Source organism: Amblyomma americanum, chromosome 1 (genome assembly GCF_052857255.1).
Source record: "Amblyomma americanum isolate KBUSLIRL-KWMA chromosome 1, ASM5285725v1, whole genome shotgun sequence".
NCBI lineage: Eukaryota > Metazoa > Arthropoda > Arachnida > Ixodida > Ixodidae > Amblyomma > Amblyomma americanum.
This window is the reverse complement of record NC_135497.1, coordinates 212,891,877-212,917,685: the sequence shown is the minus strand read 5'-3', so window position 1 is coordinate 212,917,685 and position 25,809 is coordinate 212,891,877. Positions and strand designations below refer to the sequence as shown.

Here is a 25,809-nt window from a genome sequence, read left to right as displayed (position 1 = left end):
AAACCCGCGAAATATGAAAAAATACCACATGACAGGGCGCTTGCGCTCAGTTATTGTGCTGCTATCAAGCGTGCGATGCATGAACAAGGTCGGCAGCAGCGAGACTGTGGCCCGCGACAGGGCGTTGTGCCTGTTGTAGGTATCTGGGCATCCGGCTGTTATTGCATGACGCCGCAAATGCATGCTGCTGGCCGGGCGTTGCCGAAGCGATAAAGCACCAAAGGCTACGAAAAAAAGAATAAAACAGCATTTTGATTCTGTTTTAAAGAAGGAGAGGCCGAAGCGCGTGAGAACGATGGAAGGCGATGACGGCTGCTACATTTTTGCCTTTGTATACAAATTACCTGGTAGTAGTTTTCGAATTGAACGATTATACTACAACTTTACCTTAGCTTTCGAATAACAGCGGATGAATTACATGGGGACAAAACTGAGTAATGGTAAAAAAATAAACAGATCTTGGCTCTATTCAAGCAAGTTTATGCATGTCTTCTTCAGACGACGACTCTCTTCGTACTGGCCCCGGCCGCTCTCCTTTTGACACTTACTGTCTGCCAGACGTTCTTCTTTCGTCTCGCACACTACACGTGCATTTCGCTTCGTGGTCGCAGTACCGGGTGGCCGCATCTCGCTCCACACTTGCGCACCGTGACTAGAGATGTACGTAATGTGCTGCTCAAGGTGCGTCAAATAGACATAAAAGGCGGAAAGTTAAGCTATTTCAACACTGGCATCCAGGTACGCGTCCGAGCCCAATGACGATTGTGCGAGCATATGAGGCGCTGAGAGGGACCGGGACTTACACGAAGAAACGACATAAATCTTCAAACCAGGGCGAAGACGTAGAGATAGATATTCCGTGAAACTTTTCTTCACGCCACATGAAAGTGTTCGCAGTGTGGGTGTTGAAGTTGGAATGTGAAAGTGTTCAGCATGGAGAATACTGAACAAGAGCAAACCTCATCCGTACCCCGTGCAGCTGCACCAGATGTTGGGGCCCCGCGATTTCCGAAATCGAAAGGACTTTGCAAACTGGAATCTCATCAAGACGGAAGAGGACCCAGGCATTGTCCACAAAATACTGTGGACCGATGAAGCTACCGTCTCACGTAACGCCCATGTGACCATCCACAGCGCTCATTGTTGGAGTGACGAAAAACCTCACTTGGCTTTGAAGACACATCGCCAACATCAGTGGTTGGTTAATGTGTGATGTGCAATTTAAAGTGGCACTATCATTGGCCTCATGTTTTTTGATGACACGCTGACAGGCGAAAGATACGTCAACAATATCCTTGATGGGGCACTTGAGGATTTTCTTTGCGAAGTTCCATTCGGTAGGATCAAGGATATTTGGTATCGGCATGATGGTGCTCCTGCTCACGACTGCATCAAGGCTTGCATATGGCTGGATGAAGTCTTCCCGCAGCAGTAGATTGGACGGCATCGGCCCACTGCTTGGCCGGCAGATTCAGCTCCGCTCGATCTCGTCCTCGGGGGCTACGTCAAGGATCAAGTATATCGGACACTGACCACAACATCCAAGAGACTAAAAGGAAAAAGACAGGTCTGCAACTCCACCTCTGACACCATGAACTGTGCCTATGAAATGCCAAATCTGCATTCCAGCAGATGGGTGACCTGTTCGAGGACACATCATAATGAACGAGCGCTTTTTGAATTGAAGGTCGCTGAAAAATACTTCCGGCCATATCGCCCCCCCCCCCCCTACTTCATTACACTCCGTCCGCAGGCTGCCAGCTCTTTCCCATTTCAAGCATAAAAAAATCAAGCTACGTTCTTGTTCTTTTTCATAGCCTTTGACGCTGTATCACTTCGGCAACGTCCGGCCAGCAGCATGCATTTGCGGCGTCATGCGATAAGAGCCGCATGCCCAGATACCTACATCAGGCGCAACGCCCTGTCGCAGGCCAGAGTCTCGCTGCAGCCGACCGTGTTCATGCATCGCACGCTTGAGAGCAGCACAATAACTGAGCGCAAGCGCCCTGTCACGTGGTACTTTTTTCATATTTCGCGGGCTTTCTTTGGAACGTGGAAAGAAGGACCGCGTTAGATATATTGTGTAGGAAACAATTTTTTGTGAGGTTTCTGAAGGTGCTCTACAACTTTGCCTATCACACTTAGGGTCGGCAGCCAATACTTAAAAAGTTGATGAATTAAGCATAACTAATGAATTATTTAAGAAGAAAATAAAAAGTAGCCGGAGTAACTCTAGGCTAGTGCCAACGTCATGCATGCATTCGGTTAAATTCGCGTCCGAAGTGCCTTTCATTTTTAAAACCTTGGCTTTGGGGCAGCCTGTATATGCTGAACTGTAAGCAGCCATTTATGTTGGAACTTAACACTTGGGAAATTTTCGCGCTCGAAAACGGTTTCTTTTTTCTTTCCTTTATTGTTTACTTACGGCTGTAATGTAGCCTATTTTTCTCCTCCAGCACTACTTGAGTTATTTCCGCAAAAAAAAGTTTAAGGAACATTCTGCCCCCGTGGCGATGGTCGTTATTGTGCGCTCATAAAAACACAAAGGTCTTAATCTTATGTTTAGTTTTAATGTTTTTGTGACATCGCAGTATTTTAAAGGTGACTGAGTTTCGCCATTGCAGTAGTCGATCTTGTTGTCATCAATGCCATAAAAATGATCCTATCATCGAACAAAATTCTGCGTATAATGCCGGAGGGCAACAGACGCGGTTTTCGGTACGGGAAACGGAAGGCCATCCATAACCGGCTGCAAAAAAAAAAAAAAAGAAGATAGTCTGGAAATTAAACTCAGGAAGGTTCTTTACACTCCCCGTAACACGTTAAAAATATTCCGCGTAAAAGGTAGGGCTGAAGGAAAAACGCTGAATTTTTTTTCTTGTAAATTCCGCTAACAGAACATGTGAATGTGCAAAGTTTTCCCCGGGCATTTTTTACATAAGCAAAAAACAGTTTGCGTCCCATATATTCTTCTCGCCGACTTGCCTCCAAGACTGTCATTTCGCTGTCGCCTCCAAATGTTTCCCATAAATGGTCCCTGCAATCTGAAATTCTTTATTGCAGACTCCGTGTCTAGCCCATACCATACAACTCATCATTCCTCCCCATCATTCGTTTCAAACAGGTCGCGTTGTTTCAAACGTTGTTTCAAAGCATCAGTAATAACGACAGCTACGGCGCTCGGCTGCTCAGAGCGGCACGAGTTGGGAGATTCAACCCCGGCCGCGTCGGCGCAACTGCGATGGAAGTGAAATTCAAGAGCCTAATTAACTCCCCTGTGGTCGACATTAATCTGTATATGCCTACTATGAGATGCCTCAATGTGACCGGTATTGCTTCGGCTCCTGAACCCCCCTTCATCTATTAGATCGCATCTGTACGCTTTATTTCATGGGCAGTGAATGATCGTCCAAGGGTAGGCATTAAAGCCAAAAAAAATTATGCTGTTGTTCATAATCGCGCCATGTAACGTAACGCTTAGGTGCGCACTGCTTCCTTTCTTTGTGTGTGCGCGTGCGGGCTGGCTGGCTTGTTTGCTTTCGAGTATGCCAATTCTCGGACCTGGCGATGTTAAAGGGATGCAGACACAAAGTTCCTGGGTGTTTGTTTGTTTGCCTTGAAAGAGGCCTACGAGCTTAGTAATAATAGTAATATTAGTAGTAACTCTCTCTTTGCATCAACGTTGGTTGGTTAGATACGCTTTTCTTTCAAGTCAATTAAAGCGCAGTGTTCAAGATGGGGATCGAAGGCAAACACACCAAAAACTACTACTATCAATATGACTCTCAATGACTCCATCTGTAGTAAAGCTTAAGAGAAACTGCTTCCAGGGAATATCCGTATAATACCTCTCTTGAGTTAAAAACTGATGCATACAAAGCCCTTGTAAGGCCCAAATTAGATCATACGGCTCTTACTTAGAGTTTTTATTAAAAGAACTTATTTGCCAAAATATAACGAATGCGTAACTTTGGTCAACGCTTCATATATTCAACCTGCTCACGTTGCTCTAGCGTGTCCAATTTACGGCTCGGGGGTAACCTCGAACACGCTCGCATCATAGATTAACTTCTGGGTTGAAGTTAATTTGCTTTTTATATCAAGGCCACCTTTAGTTAAACCGAGCTCATTACTTTAAAGAACCTTTCAGACAATCGTCGCGAGGAAATCACGCACGCACACACGCAAAAAAAACGATATGGCATCCAACTGGCCTCATCAACAAAGCTAAGCACTCACCATTTCCCCGGGCAGTTTCTCATGTGAATATGTTGTCTAGTGTCATGGTTGACGTAACTTCTGCGCCAATATTCGCTCGACAAATTAGATATTCTAATTTCTCGTAGTTATTATTACTGACGTGGTGTTGCCTTGCTTCTCATATTCAGTGCTATACCGTGCTGCTCTGGCTGCCGCTGAGAATTCATGTCAGGGGCACTTCTGCAAGTAGTCCTCATTTTTGTTGTTTTTTAATGTTTTCTTTATTGTATCCCCCCCCCCCCCCCTGCTTGATTCCAATAACGACCTGCAGTGTATGTCGAATACTTCAATAAATAAATAAACAACGGTTAAGTGATTGTTGTCGCTAGCCAACTGCATGCGTACAAGTAATGGGGCAGTGTCTGTCGAAAGCAGCTCGTGTATACAACAGGCCTCACAATGCAAGCGACTCCGCGTGGCGGGAGCTTCGAGCCGCAGGGAGCGTTTTCTAGCTGGAGCCTCCCGTGAATAAATTGTCGGCTTTCCGCCAGCTCCAATCAAACGCGCTTTCGTGGGACAATTAAGGTAACTCTCCGGTCACCGCAGAGGACAATGCCTATTTTGCAGCGATGCACAATGCCAGTAGTATACAGCGCATCCGGAGTGGGTAGAGCAACTAAGCCCATTTAATAAGGTCTTTCTCTCTCTCTCTCTGTCTCATAATTAGAGTAGCGCAACGGCAGTGGTATTTCAAAATTCTCATCTTAACAATAAATATAAGATTCAATGCTTTGGGATGCACATGCCGATCATGCAACAAAAGAAGCATGTACGATTAGTTTGTTGTATTGAAACCGGATTATTATTCCTCTCAAAACTATGCTTTTAAGCTACGAATCACTATTCTTGTCACATACGTCCTACTGCTTTCTCAGAAAACAAGGGGTACAGAATCTGTTTCATTAAAAAGACATTGATGTAATAAAACTTTCCTACCAGAAAGTTTCGTAACCTTTATTTCTACACGTTATCTGGTTATTGCAACTACTGAGCGATTCTGTATTTCTTGTTTTCTGCTTTACATGGGCTTTCTTGTCTGTGCGTTCGTAAATGACTGCAAATGACTGTTTAATTAACCTACCAACGTTTTGTAGTTTTCTGTGACTCGTGTTAATGCACACATGAAGGCGTGAAAATGTGTGAATGCATCATTTTTGTTATTTGTGTATATACTGTTTCTCGGTGAGTATTAAAGGAATAAACTTGCTCAAAAAAAGGGGAGGGAAGAAAAGAGACGCATAGCACAGTACGCCACTCTTTTCTTTCTACTCAACGGGGGGCGGGAACTCGCCTGGCTGCTTAAAACAGCACTTTATTTTCTCATCCCCTCCTGTCCCTGGTGAACGTGAAAATGAAGATTTGATTGATTAGAATATTCTTATCGATGTCCGAAAGATAATATCTTAGGCAGGTGTCTTTACCGCCCCGTCTCGGTCTTCTAACACAGAAGCGAATAAGAGTACGTTATGAGGACTGTACGCAGGATTGGATAGGCTGGAGCACGCGCCACCAGAACAGAAACCAAAATAGCTGGTCGCCCGTCAGAGCAAAGCGCTTTTGACCAGCACCTTGCCTAACAGCCATTTTCGTCACAGCGTTGGCGCCGCACGAAAGAATGCTCGATACCGTGTCGTTGAGCGAGCAGTTTTGGAACTCGACCTGTGCGCCGGTACGATATCGGATCTTTTCCTCCATTCTTTTCCATCCTGTAGGCCATAGCGCCGACCGGCAGGTATCGACGATAGCGGAGGAGTGCCGTTGCATGAGCCCATAACGGAGGGAAGCAAACATGATAATGGAATCCAGTCCGAATAAAGCTGTTACGTTCTGTAGCGGGCCCTGGTTATCTCAGCACTCTGCAGCGCTGTACGAACCTGGTGACGCAAGGTGTAATAATGAGTGCACGCTGGCCTTGTGAGCAGTGCTTTCCGGAGCCCTCATCGGTGGAGAGCGTTGAACGGACGACCATCTGGTCAAGCCGGACGCCGAAAGCGCAGAATACGTACACGTACGCTGCCCGTATGCGTCGCGTGGTATTAAGCCAGGAGGAGTTGCGAAACGGACGCCGAGCGCTGAGGCACTCGCGTCATCTATTGAAGCGGGGAGCTGTATGCAGCGTCAGTTAGCGCGATCCATTACTGACAGTTAGGGTGACTACGACTGTGCTGTCAACATGATACTCGCATTTAGCAGTCGAGGCGGTCATCGCGCGATGATCCATTTCACCGGTGTCCCGCAGTTGCAGCCATTGGTTGTGACGCACACATCGACGACGGCAGCCGTGCTGGCGGCGAAATTAAAAGCGATAACACGGAAGCGTGTCTCGGTGGTTTCGCCGTCGCCTTTTTAGTTCCTTTCTCTTTTCCCCTCCCTCTCGGTTGCGTGGAAGGCGCGAGTGCGCGTATGACCAAACCAAGCAAAAACGGGAGCGCCCGGTCTTGAGGCGTGCGAAGAGACGAGCGGAAAGAAAAGCCCGACAGCGGTGTCGCGCGCTGAACACGTTGATCCCTATCGCTGGCCGGCTCTGGGCGTAGGCGCACCGGACCGCGCGGCCGGCCGGACGCGTGATCGGGGCTGCTCTCGGAGGCGCCTCCAGCGCCGAGCCGCTCGCTGCACTTCCTGTAGTCCACTTCACGGCTGTGTCCCGCTCTGGACGCGACCGCAGACTCGATGTGCCGATGGCTGCTGCCTTGTCGCAGCATACGCCGACCGTGTGCTTGGGCGCAACGCCTCCCGTGGGCATTACATGAGCCGGCGAGAGGCGAGCCGCAGCCCTGTTCGCAATTCCTGCCGTTCCCTGTAGCCATATACTCGCTGCCCCAATCAGTAACGGGGCTAATTTACACGTCGAGATAATCTGCCTCGAGTCCTGATCGAGTGGACGACGTCCTTGCGCAACATGAAGGCTGTCGTCTGTGTGCTTGCAATTTCTGCCTAATGTTTGTTAGGAAGACCAGAGCTCTTTTCTTTGTGGTACAGTTTTGCTTGCAGTAGGTTTGCGATACACAGTGTCAAAATCCACGCTCACTGTTTATCTGGCGGGATCGAATCCTGGCGACGGCGGCCTCGTTTCGGTGGAGCAGAAATGCAGAATTGCCCGGGATCTGCACGATGTCAGCGCTCGTTAAATAATCCCAGGTGGTCGAAATCATTCCGGAGCCTTCGACTCTAAGGTGCCTCTCAGAGACCAGGTGAATCTCAACGGGGTTTTAAACTCCCCATACCATTGCGCCACTTTATCTATCCAGTGTCTGAATAGACTATCAAGTGCTTTTTTTTTCTTTTAATCCATGTTGCTTTGTCTACTCTGCGTGCCATCAGAGCTTCCGATGTCGGAAGCAGGATTAACTATGATGTGCAAACTGCAACTTCCAACACCGTCCTGTATTCATTATAATATTGGCTGTCCTAGTCTAAGGCCACGTTAGCGACTTACCAGCGATCTCGCTACAGCTGTATTCAGGCTCCGTAAATTGTTAACATTTATTCACACCACACAGCATGAGCTAATGGAAGTATCGAGCGCAACGCAACAAATCCGAAGGCAGGTTTTCATGGCTGCACGCCAAACTTGTTTAGGCCCATGCTTGTCCTCGTGGCATGGAAAATTGACCATAAGTCAATGATGATGGCTCCGAGCAGCTCGGTAAGGCGATAGAAAAAGCCCGCAGAAGCTGCAAACACTCCTTTGAGTTCGTGATCAATTTGCTTCAACTGGGAAGCTGCGAGGCGCAGTTTTTACTGCTCCAACCAAGGAACCATCAACTACTGACTTAGACTAGGAGCCAGAAGAGCCTTCATTGTTGACGACCATGCTCACTCTCCCTCTTCATCTGTGTCATCGCATATTTCTTTTTAAAGTCTCCTTTGAAAACGATGTCGGCGCCTTAAAAAAAAAATGCTAGTCTTGTGACGCCGCCCACGCTATTGTGGTGGTCATCATAGCTCCATGGGAAAAGGTGCTGTTTAGGCGCACAACCTCCACTGTTAATTGAACAGTGCAGTTTTAATGATGAACGGTGAACTTAATTTCGCTTGTTTTCCCCGCTAATACCTGCCATTACACTGCTACCGCGATTTCGCGGTTTTGTACACTCGTTCCCGTCTAGGCAGATGCAACGGGAATGTGTTTGTATGCATGTTCTCTTTCCAAGATATACCTGAAGAACAGCGAGGTCGCGTGTGCCTTTCATTTGTGACAGCGATGCCCTCTTCCCAAGATCGCTTTATACTTACTGACCAGGGCAGCATCTGCACCATGGCGTCAGAGGACGTGCAGCGGCGTGGTTTTATTTGTACTGTCATAAGCAGCAACCGTTTAAACATGAGTCGTGTTTACGGCGAAACACGGGCGTGCTGAATGCCGTCAGTGGCATTCTTTACTTCAAAGTGAGTTTAGCGCAACAACGGGACACAAGAAGGAATAGCGGACAACACGAGTGCTACTAACAATGGAAGCTTCACTGCATACAAGGAAATAAATAAATAGAAAAAGTTGCAGGCAGAAAAAACACCACCGCTGGATGATATTTCCTTCTGTGTTTTTGTGTGTTGGCAACTTTTCCTATTTATTTTTGTTGCCAATTATTTTCCTATGTCTTTATTACATTGCTAGCGTAGAACAGAATGAAAAGAGATGCGCGCTATGACATACATGATGCCAGCTAAGGGTCACCGGAACCAAGGAGCCTGTGGGATGTCTGTTTTTTTATAATTGCAGTTTTTCATTAATCGGAGATTAATAAAAGCGGAAGAAAGAACACCTACATGCCGCCGGTGGGATCCGAACCCACGACCTCCGAATTTCGCGTCCGGTGCTCTGCCAACTGAGCTACGGTGACGGCTAACCAATCGCTTGCTTTCAGGGGTATTTATGGGTAGTGTAAGCGAACCTTGAGGGTGTTCACCAGCGCCACCCTCGTCCAGAGCGGCGGACGTAGTATGTCTTGTATTACCGCGAGTGTGACGTGGAACGTCATCTAACGGCGAGGGCGGAAACTGTGCGAGAGCCCTCTTATGAGGCCTTTGGCATCAAGAATGCTAGATTCCAGACCCTCGTTAACTATTGCACTGCCTGCAATAGAACTTCAGTTGTTAGTAGCGCTCGCCTTGTCGGCTGTTCCTTATTGAGTCTCGTTTTTGCGCTAAATTCACTTAATTAAAAACCGACTTGCCCAACCTCATGCGCTCACATTCTTTACATTCTTTTTGATCATACATGAAAACTATACAGAAAGACACCCACATTTTTTTTGCACTGCAGGACACAATCACGTGTTTTTTTTTCAGAGCGAACCTGCGAAACATTACTAATTTACTATTAATGATTGTTCATAAAAGGAATGTATCACAAATCTTCACTGACTGTCCATCGAAAAGCGTCAAAGTAAAAGCTAGTCTATTAACACTCGATATGGTGAAGGTTGAAGAAAAAATGGCTACCGCAACGCCCGTTACCCTTACTTTTTTTTATGGTTGCTCGTTAGATAGCAGCTGTGCGTTCTGAGAACTAAGCGATGGAGTGTCACAAGTAAGCGAGAATAGAGGTAACAGTTCACTCTCTCTTGTCACGTCGCCCGCTTTCTCGCGTACGTTTGAAATGTTGTCCCGCTTTGCCTTCAGAACCTATCTGTTTTTGCCTTCTTTCTTCGTATTTTCATGCCGCTTCAAAATTGAAGGTTATGACACTGCCGGTTATGTTGACACCCCCCCCCCCCCCCCTTGCCCTATTCACACGCTTTTTTTTGCCCCACAGAACCCTAAGCCACAACCATTGCACGACAGCGACGGGATGATGACCGGCTGTTCGGGCTGTCAGTTACAACCGCACAGACGTCATACCGTTCTGAAAAATCTTATGTGCAATGATTTCAACGTTCTGCGCCTATGAGCGCAGTGCGCGTTTTTCGTCGTTTCAGCGCTCACCTTTGCTCTTTCGTTATTTTTTGCATTTTTTGTGTTCATTGTTCTCGATTGTACCGTGTCCATTTTCTTTGCGCCCTCTGTAACAAACTGTCGAGCTCAAACAGATTATCCAAATATATACAATATTGCCTTTTTAATATAGATACTTCAGACGTTTAGAAAGCGGAACACATCGCCAGTATTCATCCTGTGATTACTCCAAGGATATGGGTGACGAGTGCGCTTTTTTCGTTTTTACTGAATGGTTTTGCTCAAGACATTTCAAGTTCAAGTCACAGTAGAATACGCTTTTGTACGCTCGCTGACAAACCATTTCCACACATATGTTGAATCTACAGTTGTTGCGTCATAAATTAATACGCAATCGCTGCTGCAACAAACATCCCCTCTCAGAGTACCGGACAGGCGATTGTGGCAACAGAAGGGTGACGGTCTCCCGAGATGGCGCTTATAGCTGATACCTGGGTCTGGTGCGCCTCTAAATATTGAATTTTTACATCAGCGCAGCACCATAGCTGTTCCCGAAAAGGGGACCAAGTAAGACGCAACTGTGAGGACATTATCAACGCGCATCATTTATTCTCTGTACAAAATATACACCGCATGAGACACTGGCCTTGCTGCTGAGCACGCACAAGATGGCGCTTCGGTCTCGATGCATCTTCATACACTTGGCCTTTTGATTGTTGCCCGCGAGTCGTTTCCATTTCTTTGACTTGTTCTTTGGATCTTGGTGCACGTTTCCTTGGTTCATGTGCTCCTAGTTGACACGTGCTCGCCGCGCACATGCGTTGCCTGTCTGAGGACCTATTTCGAACGCAGAGGGCGCGCTTCTGTGCGTGATGGCAGGGGCGCGAGGTGGAGGGAAGGGAGGGGGGGAGCGGGGAAATGGCAGCGGCATTGCTGCGTGCACGGATGGCTCGCTAGCAGCAGGCAACAGCATCGCCTGCATTACTAGGTTTTGCTGGATTGTGGGCTCAGCCCTTCCACCCGTAGCCGCCGTAGCCACCGCCGTAGCCGCCGCCGAAGCCGCCATATCCACCGCCATGGCCGTAGCTGACGCCGAGGTCGTAATTACCAAGGATGGGTCCACCGTGGCTCACTTTGCTGACGTGGTGCAAGGTTTTAATCAGGAAGGAGGGCCCTGGCAAGGATTTTCCGTATCCACCGCCACCGCCGCCGCCCCCGTAGCTGACCAGTCCGGCGAAGCAAGCACCGACGAGGGTGCAAACGAGCAGGGAAGCCAACTGGAAGAAACAAGCCATGCCATTACGGACACTGTCGTCATCAATCGGGCTTGATCGATCGCACACGACCCGCTGGGATTGCAAGGCGGCAGGGTGATCACAGATGTCGGTATAGCATGCCGTGCTCGACGGTTCTTTCTTAGACGCCGCTGAGGAGCCGCTGTACGAACTGGGGTCAAGGCAATGCGATTAAATAAACGAGAAGCCAAAATGATACCTTTCTTTTTCATTTAATCTCACCTAAGCACCATAATGCTGTGCAAAGCTGACTTTTCAGAAATGTAATGTTTTCGAAGAAAAGCATCAATTCTGCCAGCTAAAACGGTTACCAAGTATTCGTAGTAAATGTAGACTAGCTAAGAGTTCAGTGGCGAGTGCTCATGCTAATAACAGATCGAGGGCAATGTTGTATTGTTTATATCGCTACGTTTTAGTTTTTTTTTTCGCTTGTAGCAACGGTGCGCTCCTCTATTTGAGCTGAATGACTTCCTTTGGGACGTACCTCGGACTTTGCTACCTCTGACTGAACTAAGCTTGGGTGCAAGATAAGGCTATAAAATTCGCGATTCCTGCTACGCACTACTCACTTTCCAGCGCTCAGCAAACTGCCCCTCCTGCTGAGGTTTTTCTCTTACAGTGCGATGTCTTCCTAGTTCTTGTCACAGTGACCTGCTGTCGGGCCCAAATTGATCGGATTGAAATCGATAATTCGCTACAACGCAACATCTTTTTCCTGTTTTTTTTTTCGAGCCGCGAAACAGCCTCTGCAGCGAACAAATATACGTAAGAACTGTACGAGGGCGTCGGTCTTTATCACGCCTCCATTAGCAAGATAGCCGAACCGGAAGGTTTCTCCGCCAGGGCAAATTCTATTATGCGCCCGCAAAATAGTGCAGAAGATGAGCAAAAGCGAGGAAGAAAAGAAAGGTAAAGCTGGAAGGAGTAGCGAGGAGAGTGGTCAACCTCCTTCGCTTCCCTTCCAACTTTTCTCTTTGCTTTCAAAATCTGTTGCCGCGGACTGCATCGATTAGGCCCCGCGACTCGCGACTGCGGGGCTCTTCTCGGCGAAGCCTTAGCGCCCGGCCGCAGTCGCCCCACGTCGCCTCCACTGCTTACCAGGAGCCTCATGGTCCGGCTTGAGATGGGAGGTCTACACGGAGGCAGGGTAGTCTGACGACCGAACGCTGCCGTGCGGCCACTTATATACGCCGCGCCGGTTCCGGAAGAAAAAAAAAAAAAAGGAGCGCGGCGCTCGAGCGCTCATGAGCGGATAGCACGTGCTCATTCCTCTCCGCCGCGGTCCGAGACGCGTTCCAATTTCCACCGGCACTTCCTTCGATCTGGCGATAGAAACAGATTGAGGAAAGGCAACAATCGAACGACCGACTCGCCGCTGCGTTCTCTTGTTCTCCGCGGCCGCAGCTCAGGTGCCGCCGACCAACGGGTTTCTCCTTCCGTTCATTCCTTCCTAAAGCTTTTCCTGGCAAGTTACGAGTGCACTCCTCCCCTCTGCCGAAGAGTAAGACAGCGAGCGCGCTACTACTTTTAGACGTGTAATCATTTGTGCGCCTTTCAAATGAACCATAATGGACCGCTCATGAGGCTATCCTTTCTGCGCGCCAAAACGCGGGCCCCTTTTCTTTCTTTCTTTCTTTCTTTTTTCACTCTCTCTCGTCTTCTCTCCGAGGAAGCGCGGCCGCCGAGCAGCAGTGCTGGTGTGGGTTGCACAGGTGCGTCTCGTCGGCCGCCCAGGAGCGATGCTAGTGCGTGGTTTTCTAAACTAAGATCTGGCTCGTATTAATGAGCGCTAACCTCGTTCAACGACGCCACTGGCGTGCCAGTGTCCAGGTGTTTGCGAAGACAAGACAAAAGAATGGCGTGCACGTTTCGTGTTCGTGCCGGCAAGGAAGCTGAAAACAGTGGCATAATTAATGCACAAACGCAGAGAATTTCAAATGTGGGCGGAAAAACTCACGCATGCAGGAATTATCCTCCGCCCTTTCGCAGACCGCAGGGGATTCCGCATAGTATATCATGCAGGTGGTGCAATTGTGACAGCGTTGTGCATGTGTGTGTGTGTGTGTGTGTTATGCCTTTTCCCCTTCTCTCTTCCTCCTTTCAGTCCCCTAATTCCTCTTCCCCAGTGCAGGGTAGCCAACGGGAACCCCTTTCTGGTTAACATCCCTGCCTTTCCCTCCTCCTCTTTATCTAGATATCTATCTGTTTATCTGGTGCATCAGCTCAGCGCGACGAAAACGTGCCGGGAATCTTCCATCATGAGTCACCGCTGAATAGTGAACGCGTATACTCACCGATACGGATCAGCTCAATGCGACTGCGGAAGTCTGGGGAACTACATCTGATCCCGAACTACCGCCAATCAGTAGCTTCACCACCCGCATTCATAAATCTGCTTCCCTCCTTTCATTAGGTCGTTTTCTCTTCGTTTTCTTGAACCATATGAAATGAAACCTGACTCTAAAGGGCATTGCCTTTCGTAGAGTCATTACAACATTGCAGTTTAATTTTGTTGCATATGTGTAAACGACATTTTTCTTGCACGCTCAATAATGGCTTCAGCCTCTCGTTTTGATTTCTTTTTTTTTTTGGCGGCTACTACCGTCAGTAATGTAAACAGTGATAAAATTACGATAAAATAATAAACGATTAAAAACAAAGTAAAATAAACGTAAAGTAAAAAGCGCTCTTTCTGTGTAACTTCCTTCTTCCCCGTCTTTTGCGTTGCTACCCTCAAGAAAAAAGGCTTCGCTGTCATTCTGCGCGCTGCACCTTTTGAAGCACTGCTGTGACGTTGAAGCGCACGTAGCTCAAGAGTTTTTTTTTTATGAGTTCTTTTATGAGAATCAAGGCAGTTCGGTATAGCTGCTCTCATGGCCAAGAGAGGCAGAGAGACCGTGCTCCCGGTGCAGCCAGTTCGGGATGCGTCTCTACACTGCGCTGATGGCGCGTGAAGGCCCGCCGAAGCTAGTTATCCCATTTGCACGTAAGCGTCGACTTAGAGAAATAGTGCATAGCTAAAGAAGGCCCGTAGAAGCACGTGTACTCATAATACCGCGTTTAAATTAAATAAAATTTTGCCACTAACGGATTAGGCTGACCATTTTTTCCCAAACCAAGGATTAACCGGCCATCTCGAAATGGGCGATACGGCTGGTTTCGAGGTCCAGATGCCTTGAAATGGTCGCAAATAACGTTCTTCGGCAGTCATTCAGAGCAGCGCAGTTCAGTGTGCCACCGTTTCACACGACGCCCGACAATAGCGCATTTTTTTTTTAGTGAAATCATTTTTTATGTTTTCGTTTCTGCCGCATGCTGTGCAAGCGAGGGCCATCTGAAATTCATAGTGAATGCAGTCGCCTGCCCATCGGCCACGAGTGTTTGTCGCATCTGCTCAGCAGCTAAACGTGTTGCCCTCACGGCAGCTCGTTGTATATGCCATTGGTGGTCACGTCTAGATATGCAGGTAAATAATGAATCTCAATAACGGATAAATTTTAGCACCCACCTCACTTGCACCCCAGTTGAAGGTTTACTGCATAGAAAACGGTGTATTTGTTTTCGCTTGTTCTAGTGCGATGCATTAGAGTTGTCGTCTCACCAAAATCACGCCGATGTCAAGTCTCACGAAATTCGCTGATTGGTATATAACGGTCACATGACCCTGTAACGTCATCATACCCTGCCCACCATGGCAGGTGGAAATTAAAATACTTATTGTTCGAGAGAGGTCACGTGACCTTGTGATGTCATCACAACCTGCCCACCAGACTGTGAACTGCCTAGTTTCTGTACATCAACCTAGAGAATCGAAATCCGAATCGGAAGAAAAAAATGTGGTATATGCAAATGTCGGCAGCGCCACAGTACAGCGCATACCTGGTACACTGCAGCTAGCAGTCCAGATAAGATGGTTGATGAACCGACTGTTGCGAAGAAACTCACGCAAACTCACGCAGAAGTCGCAACACAAGCTGCGACGAGTGTGAAATTTAATGCATCGCATTCCACTCTTAAGGTGACTTAAAAGTGTCCGTACTTTTTCCCGGCTTTTGGTTGCTACTTTTATTGTAATAACGTCGCAATGATGCCTTTAAACGCCCCTTGGACGAAGAGCTTATTCCCCCCCACCCTCCGCTGGGTCCGTGGACGGCATGCAAATTATTGCACACTCAGTCGCGGTTCAGCGTGATAACGCGTCAAGGCTAGTGGCAGCTGTTTTTCCGCGTCAACTTGAAAAAAATAATAAGCAGAAAGAAAACTCGTCCCAAGTTTGCGCATTGGCCCTGGGGTGCGATATTACCAACGACGTTTTCACTCTTGCTCGGGCGCTCGTAAAACGGGGGGAGGGGGGGGGGGGGTGCCACGGTGGCCGAGGCGTTCGACGCGTTATCACACCGAACCACCACGAAGAACAACCATTCATTTGCATGCGGCCCATCGACGGCATGATGAGACGGGAGCAGTGCGGCGCGCTTCAGGGCTTGAGGGGCGTAATTAGACCGAATCTGGCAGTGATTCTCCACCAGATATGGCGAATGAAATTATCGTTCTGAGAGATTCAATAAACGCACTGACAAAAACGCAACGAATGCTTTGAATATGAAAATATACGACAAACCAAATAGTTTATGAGTGTATAAATTGGAACTAATGAAACGTTCAGATAAAGGTCATTAATTTAGCATTGGATTTATTGCCCTTAGGGCTTTATAATGTGGCTACCTGTGCGGCTTTGGCATGCTATCATATTTTTCTCTGAATCACGCTGGTAATCGTATTTGCGAACTATCGGCGTTTTCTGCACTTCCACTCGGCAGCGGGAATTTTTAAGCGCTCGATTTCACCTCCAAGAATGTTTAAGCGAGCGTTACCGTACCCGCAAGTTTGATTTCCCATAGATGCGCCAGGTCGCGTGCACAAAACTCCGCAGTTTCCTTGAGCAACGATCCATAATCCCAAGGATTACAGCTGCGCGACCACACATCACAGCCAGCCGTGCTGTTTATGCGACGGAGATTCTCGCAGCGCGTTTCAGGTACGACTCAAGTCTTACTACCGAGCACTTTTCTTTTTCTTGAACCGTTGCTGCGGCGGACGTTTCTGTCCACATCGGTGAGGCTGATAGCCCTGCCTGCCTGCAACGCCTGCGGTTGTGAAGAGACGACCGGACCACTTTCTTCGCCACTGCCCCCGTTACTGCTCGTCGAGATGCTTACTGCGCACAGCACTGGGATGTCCGGATCACTGGGTGGCGGTCTAAGGAAAAACACTATTCATGAACATCGAGTCCACTACTTGTCGGGCCACATGACCTTGAAGGCGCTCCTACATTTTCTCGGGGCCAATAGCCTGTCCGAACGCATTCGGCACTATGCGGCATGGTTCTTCGTGCCCGAGTCTGCCCACTACGGCTTTCTCTTCTTTTAGTATGATCGCTACTTAGCCCGGAACAGAATACCGTATTCTTGTCTGATTAGCCTTCCTAGCCTGACTTTATTTTAAGAATTGAGTAATAGAACAGTGTTTGCACGTACGGGGTGCGCCGTAATTTCTGTAGTCGCTTTGCGCATTCAGAAAACTACGCCAGCACCAACGTCACAATGTCCGGAAGTTCACTGTGCGCAAGCCTAGCATTAAGACGCCTTTAGCAAGTTTATCCGCTTTGTTGGCGCCGTAAACAATTCGCTGAAGCACCACACAGCCCTTGCACCACAGGGCCCACAGAAGAAGCACAAGCACTTTAAAACAGCGGAGCCCTTCAGACACAGAAACCAAGTATGATGCACGAACTTATAAGAAAAACATGAAGACCAGACTGCGAAACAACGCTCAACTTTTCGCAAAAGCTTAGCAGTTAGTGGAGAGGCTGGATTCATCAAGAAACGCCCTTAATGAGCAGGCCGCACTCTCCTGTAATTAATGGTTTGGCCGTGCATCCGGGATTTGCTGTATATACAGCGCTCTTCAAGCTGGGGCACGTTTACGTTGTGCGATCGGCTGTTCCGACGAGCAGTGTGTTTTTGGCATCATAAAAGAAGGCGTTCAATGTCTTCTCACAATTCCTCCCAGTAGCATGCTCTGCGGTTGGCTCTTTTTATTTCCACCAAAATGAAACAAAAAAAAACTGCTTTGCGGGCACCCTGCCGACACGTATTGTCGTTTCAACTGAGCGGCTGACCTTGACCGGTAAGTTGAGCTGAATTTCTAGGTCACTCTGAAATAGCGGAAATGGTGTTAATGAATAGCCACTCCCTTTCTATCTTTCATTTCTCTCTCTCGCTCTCTTTTGGTGGTCGGAAAGGTCGGATGTATGTTTTATCTTCGGTCGTCTTGTGTAGTCACACTAGAAAAGGTGCGTTTCATGCAATGTTGGTTTTGCAAATTATTGGATGTTTTGATGTCCTTTATTGAACTAAGACCTCAAGAGACGATTATGGCTGGTTATATTACTAATGTTCAGTGTTAACGCTCGTTGTTAATACTGAATCATGCATGTGGGTTGTCATGGAATGCATTGCATGTGATGACAATGAAGGAAGTGGTTAAATAAAAGAAGTGGGCCGGCTCACTCTCGCAAACTCCTGCCGCAGTGACTCTGTGGCTTTGGCGTTCGGCTGCTGACCCCGAGGTCGCGAGTTCGATTCCGGCCGCGGCGGGTGTATTTCGATGGAGGCGAAATGCAAAAGCGCCCGTGTGCTCTGCAATTTCAGCGTGCGTTAAAGAACCCCAGGGGATCTAAATTAATCTGCAGCCCTCCGCTACGGCATCCCTCGCAGACCATGTGTCGCTTCGGTGCATTAAACCGCACATTTTCCTATTCTCGCCGTCTAGTGCGCCTAATCACCAAAGTACTGGCTACGAGCCCGTTCTTTGCCTCACCAAAACCGGGACTGCAGCACTACTGTACTTTTAGTCCGTTTGACGTGAAGCAGTATTTATCGCTTGCTTCAAGCTCTTCCGACCTTCCGCTGGAATAAGTGAATAAGCTCTCCCTAAAGGCGCCAGCCATTCCTTTCCTGCGCGTTGTCAACTGCCCAACGTGAGCCAGTGGTCGGCTCAAGGCGCGCAAGCTGAGCACTGGTCCAGTTGTGTTTCTCGCACGTGTGTTCTGTGCTCGTTTTGTGCCTCTCTGCCCATATACTACGCTCATCTACTCGTTGACAAACTCATCGTTGATATTCAGTAAGTATACAGGGAGGCCTCGGTTCGAGACAGCAAAGCGGAATCCTTGTCTGAGCATTACTCGAAGTATATCTTTTCTCAGCTCTCCCCCCCCTCTCTCTCTCTCTCTCTCTGCCTTTATTTTGAGCAAGCATCTACCGATATCCTAGATGGGTAATGTGTTTACAGGGGCTATGCATTGAAAAGCTATCAGATGGCGCAGCTCAGTGCCTCCGATAATTCATTTGAAAGCGCTCTATTTAAAGCATTCAACGTTTGGGGGCTAATCCTTTCAGAAGTTGTGGCTGCGGATTGCGATTCGCTGAAAACTCTCCTTTTTCCAACGGTTGCAGTCGTGAAACGCCGCGAGGATGTAATAGCCAAGAGCTCACAGCAGAACACGATACCGTGTGCAACAGCACAAATTTCTGTCATTGATAATGTTCTCTTACCATAAACAGGTACAAAAGGAAATTAGAATGAGGAAAAAACGGGTGCGTATTTCGTAAATTTTGCCTTGTAGCTCAGTTTTCTGGACTGCGAGCACTAATTACCGCGGGCAGCGTCGACTTTCTATTGTTATTGCGTCGGTATAAAGTTCGCTCTGCCAATATTCCTGTGTGTGTTCGACATCAGGTTCGCTTTTCAAGCGAATGAATCCGCCGATAACATTTCAATGCGCAATAAAGTGTTCCCCGTTTCAGCAGTTAATGCGGTTCGTAAAGAAAGCTGATGTGCCTCGGCAAAAGCAGAACAAGTGGAGTCCGCTTCAGGTCCTGCTCGGCACACTCGAAAACAGCTTTTCATATAGTGAGCTCAGGAGTATGGAATTGTATTGAGAAGAGTGATCCCAGTCCTTACGTACAGGCAAGTCTTCGGATGAAGATTTTAGGTTGAATTCACCTGCTATCCAAATAGTTTTATTTTTGACATCAATTAGAGCTGTCGGTAATTTTTACACCATTTGAAACCATTTTTATGTCTTAGTTTTTTATCTTTTATGCTTTGAAGCTCGCACTTTTATTCCTGGTGATGCCGCATTCTTTGGAACTTCCTGTTGTCGCAAGCGCCACCGCATTTTTGATGCCTTCATGTCCTGAGTGTCGAATACCGCCAAGCGTGCGTGGCGGTATAAGTCAATGTATGTGATTCGTTTACAAATATCGATTCGCGCGCAACATGTTTGGCTGCTCGTTAGCGTGCTCATGCGCGCAAACGAATATCTGGCGATAGCTTCCACACAGAACAGGAGAGAGCGGCGGAGGCGCAATGCGCATATAAGCCTATGTCGTGCACGGGCTCAGCTGCCGTTAGAACTGCCAATTTGCTTTTCTGGCTGTGTACAGTTTAATGCGAACAGGCAACAACATTTCCTGAGTATAACCTTCCTCACAATTAGGGGCATGATTAGCACGGACATGTGCTGAATAGAAGGCATTGCAAAGACGGTATAAACGCAGCTCCACATTTGATACCGCGTGCCGACTCTTTTGCACCTTTCGTTTCAAACCTAGCCTGTTTCTGGCGTCTAAAGCTGGAGGTCTTTTTGACATACTTCTCGACGGCTAAGGTAATTCTGACATTACAAAATATTTCCTATCCAATCATGTATCATTATCTTAGCAGATAGTCACTGAAGCGCTTGGTCAGATGGAGCGCGCGAGGGGTGCTCCCCAACGCCTGCATACAGCTTGTCACCTGCACCACAAGCAATAAAAAAAAATTGAAAGCTGTGAGACTCCGCGATTGAGCCAGTATTCTTCGCCGCATTGTGTGTTGCAAAGTAGATCACGCGCTTTTTTCGCATGCAATTCCAGATAATTTTCTTTATTGTACACGGCGAGAAAATGCTCACAATTACGAGAATAAAGTGGGATCCACGAGTGTCCGAGTTAAAACCAAGATGTAAACAGGCAGTGACTCTCATTTCATTGCCACAAGTAGAAATTACGAATATAGAACTTATATTCATATCGTCCGAGAAGCGTTGTAAGTCCACCCTACTTCATTACAATAATGGGACAAAACAAACGTAATGACAAACTCCGCGAGGCACTCGCTATACATCTACATGCCGGAAAAGCGTAATATCGATGTGTAGTAAAATTTAGCTGCCGATAATTAGTTTTGTCGCATAGGTTGGCGTAGTTGGAAAAGAGATCCTGGCAACTGTTAAGAATCCCCACGCTGTAAATAGTTCACTGGCAAATGCATGACAGGATGGAGGCTGGTGGTCGGTTTAATGAAATGCAAATGCCGCTAGCCCGCTTCTGGAAGTCGCGCGACGCAGGAGGTTTTGGTGTGCATCACTAAATGTCTGCTGATGGTGACACTTACTCGCGATAGTAACTAAAGCATGTTGATGCGTACGGAAATATTATGCATCTCATTCGTCCATTTTTCATTTTCGCCATTGTCTTCCTCGCCAGAGTGAACCTCTGGTGGAAAGGAAACTGCAAAATACTTTTCTTCCATGCTCTTGAGTAATTTTTTATTTGATTCAAAGGCCTTTTTTCTTCAAAAAAATGAAAAGAAAGTAATGCCGGCAATGGTTTTTGGGAGTTTGTGTTCCTCTGTTTCTTTTTTGTCATGACCTTCTAAGCATCACTGTTGGGCAAAAAGGCTTCCCCAATTATTGCGGTTAATTAAATAGCTTTAAGATATCTGGGTACTCACGAAAAGTTTAAATTAGAAACTTATAACCGTCAAAAGAAGCTCCCAGTGGCGTAATTTTCACAGCGGCAACTTTCTTGCGGAAGCTTTTGTCCGCACCGGACAAAGGGCGCGAAATTGAAAATGTCTGCGGGAGAAGGGCCAGTTTTAATCATCTTGCGCCTGACGCTGCTCTTCTGCTGGTCGTTGCCAAGGTGTGCCCAAGCTAATCCAGCTGCAGTAACTATAATAGCGTATGCGAGCGGCTCATTGTATCTGGACTCCGAAGTCTCGCATGCTTCGTTCAGAACATGGCAGAAGTGTTCTGAACAATGTTCACTCTTCGGAAATGGCACCCATTTGACACTCCGCAAATTTTCATTTCCAATGTTTTTTTTTGTGTGTGTGTGCATCGAATGAATCTACCGTTAATTAATTAACCTCGGTCAACGAGATAGGGTGCTGTGAAGTGAATGTTACTAGAAAGCTACGCTCGGCGACCTCCAATAATACCGCTACAGTTTCTTTTTTGTGGGGCAACACATTTTTTTTCAGTCTCTGCTGTACTAAGCCAACACTTCGTGTGACACATGCTGTATAGCTGCGATGTACACCCTCCGCCGCTTGCTTGCAGCATGGCAGCAGCAACAGCGGTTGAGCATCCCTCTGCATTGCGGGTAAATGTGTACTTTAGGTGTCCGAATTTTGCTTCGTTCGAGTTAAGAGTCCCACTTCCATATCAACATCTAAGCAGAAGTTAAATATTCATGATGTGCCCGTTGCTTCACTGCTGCTGACATGAGTCAGTGATAGTCGCATTTATACGCTATGTTGCAGCTGGATTCCTTCTAATTCACATGTAATTTTAACGCAATATCGTTAAAGGGTTCCGTTAGACAAAGGCTCCGTGTTGGCGTCTTTGTGACTGGAAAATCCTGATAGGTCGAGAGAGTAGTGACGTAGAAAAGCTGTTTTGCTGAAGATGAAAAGGTTGATGAAGCGGAATCGAAACCGTTGTCCTTTGGGTCGGGAGCTGTACACGCTGCCTCTACAACACTGAGGGACGTTCGTTTAGTGGCAAAAATGTACGCCTTGCGCGAAAACCTCCCATCAAACAGTAGGTTAATTACATTACAGGAACACTGGGTTAATTATGGTCACTAATTATTGCGACCGGTTAATATGGGCGACGATGTGTAATAGATCAGTGTGTGACGGCAACAAGCGTGTTGATTTCTGCGAACGGGTGCGCCAGGGGTCCCCCAGTCGACCGTGAGGACGGTTTAACACTATCGCGTCATACTGTTAAGGTGAACTTAAGTGTCCCCTAAGTTTTTTTCTATGATGTGCACTTCATAATACACACGTTTGGATATACATTTACCGTTGCAGGTCAGCCAATGCTGAGACACTGAACCAACAGCCGCATTAACGGTGTACTGAAACCCTGTGCAGAACAACTAAAATGGACGGTTATACCTTTAAAATTTATCATTGTGTGCGTCTATATGGCACTAACAGCGTTAATCTGCGATAGCGAGCTGAACCGCTAATTCGATACTGCCAATCAGCCCTACGTGCGAGAACTGTGCGCTTTCATGTTGGTACCACTTGTTGTCATGAGAGACCCTGTGGCCAGGGTGTATGTCACCATGTTCTTAATCTTGTGGCAGTTTATGTGATCAAAACGGGCGCTTGGGCAAGTTGTCTATGTCCGAGGCAGCCTTATTATTAGTATTCTTCGCACGATTCGAAAATGCAACAGCCTGTGAATATGTACGAGAAAAAAAGCTGGGCGTTTGTCTCCTACATTTTGGCGTGCGTTGTGCGCTGAACAACCTCTTAATCACTGACGACAGGCCGGCTCGCCGAGCATCTGGCTCCGCTTCTTCATGCTTAAACTAACAGTTGCTTTATGGACGTTTCCTGGTGGTGGGCCCGAATAACCTGGACAAAAACGCGTATGTGGAAGAAATCAAAAAGAAGGGATGCTTGCATTCGGGCAACGCAATGACAGCATTACTAGTAGTGTAGCAGATATATGCGTGAAAAGTCGTACTCGAAAAGAGTAGCTCTTCTGCGAAGCTTTTGTTCATGATGTGCAATTTTAAGTGAAACCTGCAGAGTAAGTTGGGACTGATGAGCCTCTCTGTTCAATCCGCTACTGCGAATTGTTCTCGCTTGACAAATTCAACTACAAAAGCAAGCGTGCGACCACGCTTACAAGAACTGTTCCATGAAGTAGTGTACCCTATTTCTGATTATATTCTTGATGGGGTGGGAAGGCTCTTTCCCGCTCTTTTTTCAGGCTGCCCTGTCTCCTCTTTGGCCACTTCCGCTCAAATGCTTCACGATAGTTCTTCCGAAGCACATCAGCGTGGTTTGAGAAGCATTGGAAGGTAAAATAATACAATGCCCCTATAGCGGCGCTGTGAGATCGCACAGTGCACAAGTGAATACTCGACAGATGACGTAGAGAACATAAGTAAGCAGGAGAGAGGCGAATTTTCGCTGATGCCGAGCTTCTCACTTGCTGTTGTCGGAATAGAAAACAGATGGGGAAAGAAAAAAATACAACCACCATCGTAGTTGGTTTTTGTTGATGGTTTTTATTTTTGTAATGCAAGATATTCGGAGCACATGATACAGGCACAAAACAGAGGGCGTCCCTTGTCATCAAATTCACACTCCTCAGCCACACTTGATGTAGACTAGCGCTTCAGTGATCTGATGAATTTCTGTACGCAGTGGCGTGGGGTATCACTGACTGGTATCAAGCAACAAAATATGCTTGGTTCCTAGTGAACACTGCCTTTGCGCATGGCTACTGCCAAGCTACGGTTCTCATTTCCAATCACTGACATTCTACAGACGTGTGGACACAAAGCTCACGCTTTTAGCGACGCTGTCTCCAGAAATCTAAAGTATTCGCTTCTGCTTCAGACGTTCTCGAGATTCGGTTCTTCTTGTATCCGCATGTCCGTAGAAGCCTGGGTGCATCTACGAATACCCATTAACTGCTTTCTCGCCTAGTTTTCTTATCCCTTGACGGCAACCTTGGCATAGCCACCACCGAGGCCGCCACCGAAGCCGCCGCCGAGGCCACCTCCGTAGCCGCCGCCGACCAGGGCACCACCGTAGCCGCCGCCGAGGCCGACGCCGCCGTATCCGCCGCCATGGCCGTAGTGGCCGAACAGCGTAGAACCATGGCTGACTCGATTCACGTTATGCACGGTCTTGACTAGGAAGGAGGGTCCGGGAACGGTCTTCACCAGGCCCAGTCCATGTCCCAAGCCTCCTCCGTATCCAAGGCCGCCGCCGTATCCCAGACCCCCGAAGCCCCCGCCGAAGCCGCCGCCGTATCCCAGTCCATATCCTCCACCGTATCCTCCCACAACTCCAGCAATGCACACACCGGCGAAGCCGCAGACGAAAAGGGCAACAAGCTGCAAAATAAACGAGAGGAGACATCAGCGGCCCAGCACTGCACAAATTATATTTACACAAAAAGGAAAGGTTGCATTGGAGCCTTGGGCATTTACAATCGTCTTTCTTCTATTGAATGAACACTTCATCTGTTATCGCACTTCCACAATCTGCTTCATAGCTTGAACAGTATTCTAGCTTCTATTCAAGAAATATATTGCGCCATTAATTCTGAGCCTATCCATAAACTGCACTCAGATTTAGCAGTGCGCGCATAACGGCAACGATATTTGCAACATAAAGAGCTTGAAGAATAATGCAATGTAGGCGATATTATATTGATCCACTAAGGCTTAGCCACGAAGCCACAAAGGAACAGCTTTCTGAAACTTTTGTTGATTAAAAAAAATGTTTTTTCTGGTACCCTGGAACAGCACTATACTTGAACAGTCGCTCCGCCAACAAGCTAACCAGGACGCCTGATGATGGCAGGAAGACGCAAAACTGATCAACAACTCGAGGCGGAATTACTGTCAGCCGAGTGGCGATTTCTTTTTTTTTTTTAAAGCACAGTTCAGTATTTTAGAGGAAGTTCTTTCAGAACTTGCGATTTATGGTCTGGTTTTGCAGTTCGCCAAATAAAAGCACAGCTCATCCACCATGTCAACTGTACGAAGAAACTCTCATAAATGTGCACGAGTTCATTTGGGGGAAAACACAAGTGGCGGCAGTGGTCACATTAGCTGGGCAAAGACGAACGGTGACCGCAAATGCCGTCACGGTTTGTGCTGTGCCGACAGAGGGGGCTTCCGTTTCGTGAGCCGCTGTGCTGCGCTCCGTCTCCCAACACTCACCAGGCTCTTCATGGCTGGATTAGGCTGGATCTTTGCAGTCGACGAGACTTGTGTTTCACTGGGTGCTGGGAGACGCTTATATAGTCGGCGCAATCTGCCTTCCGATGCACCGAGACAATTGGTCAGCCGGAGTGGTCATCCCTCCCTTCTTTGACCAACATACTCTTGCTCTCTCGTCGTCGCATTTCCGCTTCTCGTAGCCGCGCCCTATTTCGCGCTATGAAGAGCGTTTAGAATGCCGGCGATGGACGCAGTTGTCGCCC

General features: G+C 47.6%; 3 protein-coding genes across 3 annotated transcripts in view; 1 reads left to right on the top strand and 2 right to left on the bottom strand.

Annotated features, from left to right (window-relative positions):
- LOC144114590 (tachykinin-like peptides receptor 99D) overlaps window positions 1-25,809 on the top strand; it is a 444,243-nt gene that overhangs the window by 341,376 nt on the left and 77,058 nt on the right. The window lies entirely within an intron of this gene.
- Window positions 10,761-12,589, bottom strand: LOC144094979 (uncharacterized). Its single transcript, XM_077628831.1, has 2 exons — window positions 12,549-12,589; window positions 10,761-11,432 (listed from the first exon to the last, which is right to left on the bottom strand). The coding sequence occupies exons 1-2, from the start codon at window positions 12,558-12,560 to the stop codon at window positions 11,163-11,165; spliced, it is 282 nt and encodes a 93-aa protein (XP_077484957.1). The 5' UTR covers window positions 12,561-12,589; the 3' UTR covers window positions 10,761-11,162.
- Window positions 23,865-25,809, bottom strand: part of LOC144114591 (uncharacterized) — a 79,045-nt gene continuing 77,100 nt past the window's right edge. The window contains exon 2 of the mRNA XM_077648433.1: window positions 23,865-24,712. Within this exon, the coding sequence (XP_077504559.1) occupies window positions 24,305-24,712 (408 nt within the window). The 3' untranslated portion in view covers window positions 23,865-24,304. The remainder of the gene's footprint in view (window positions 24,713-25,809) is intronic.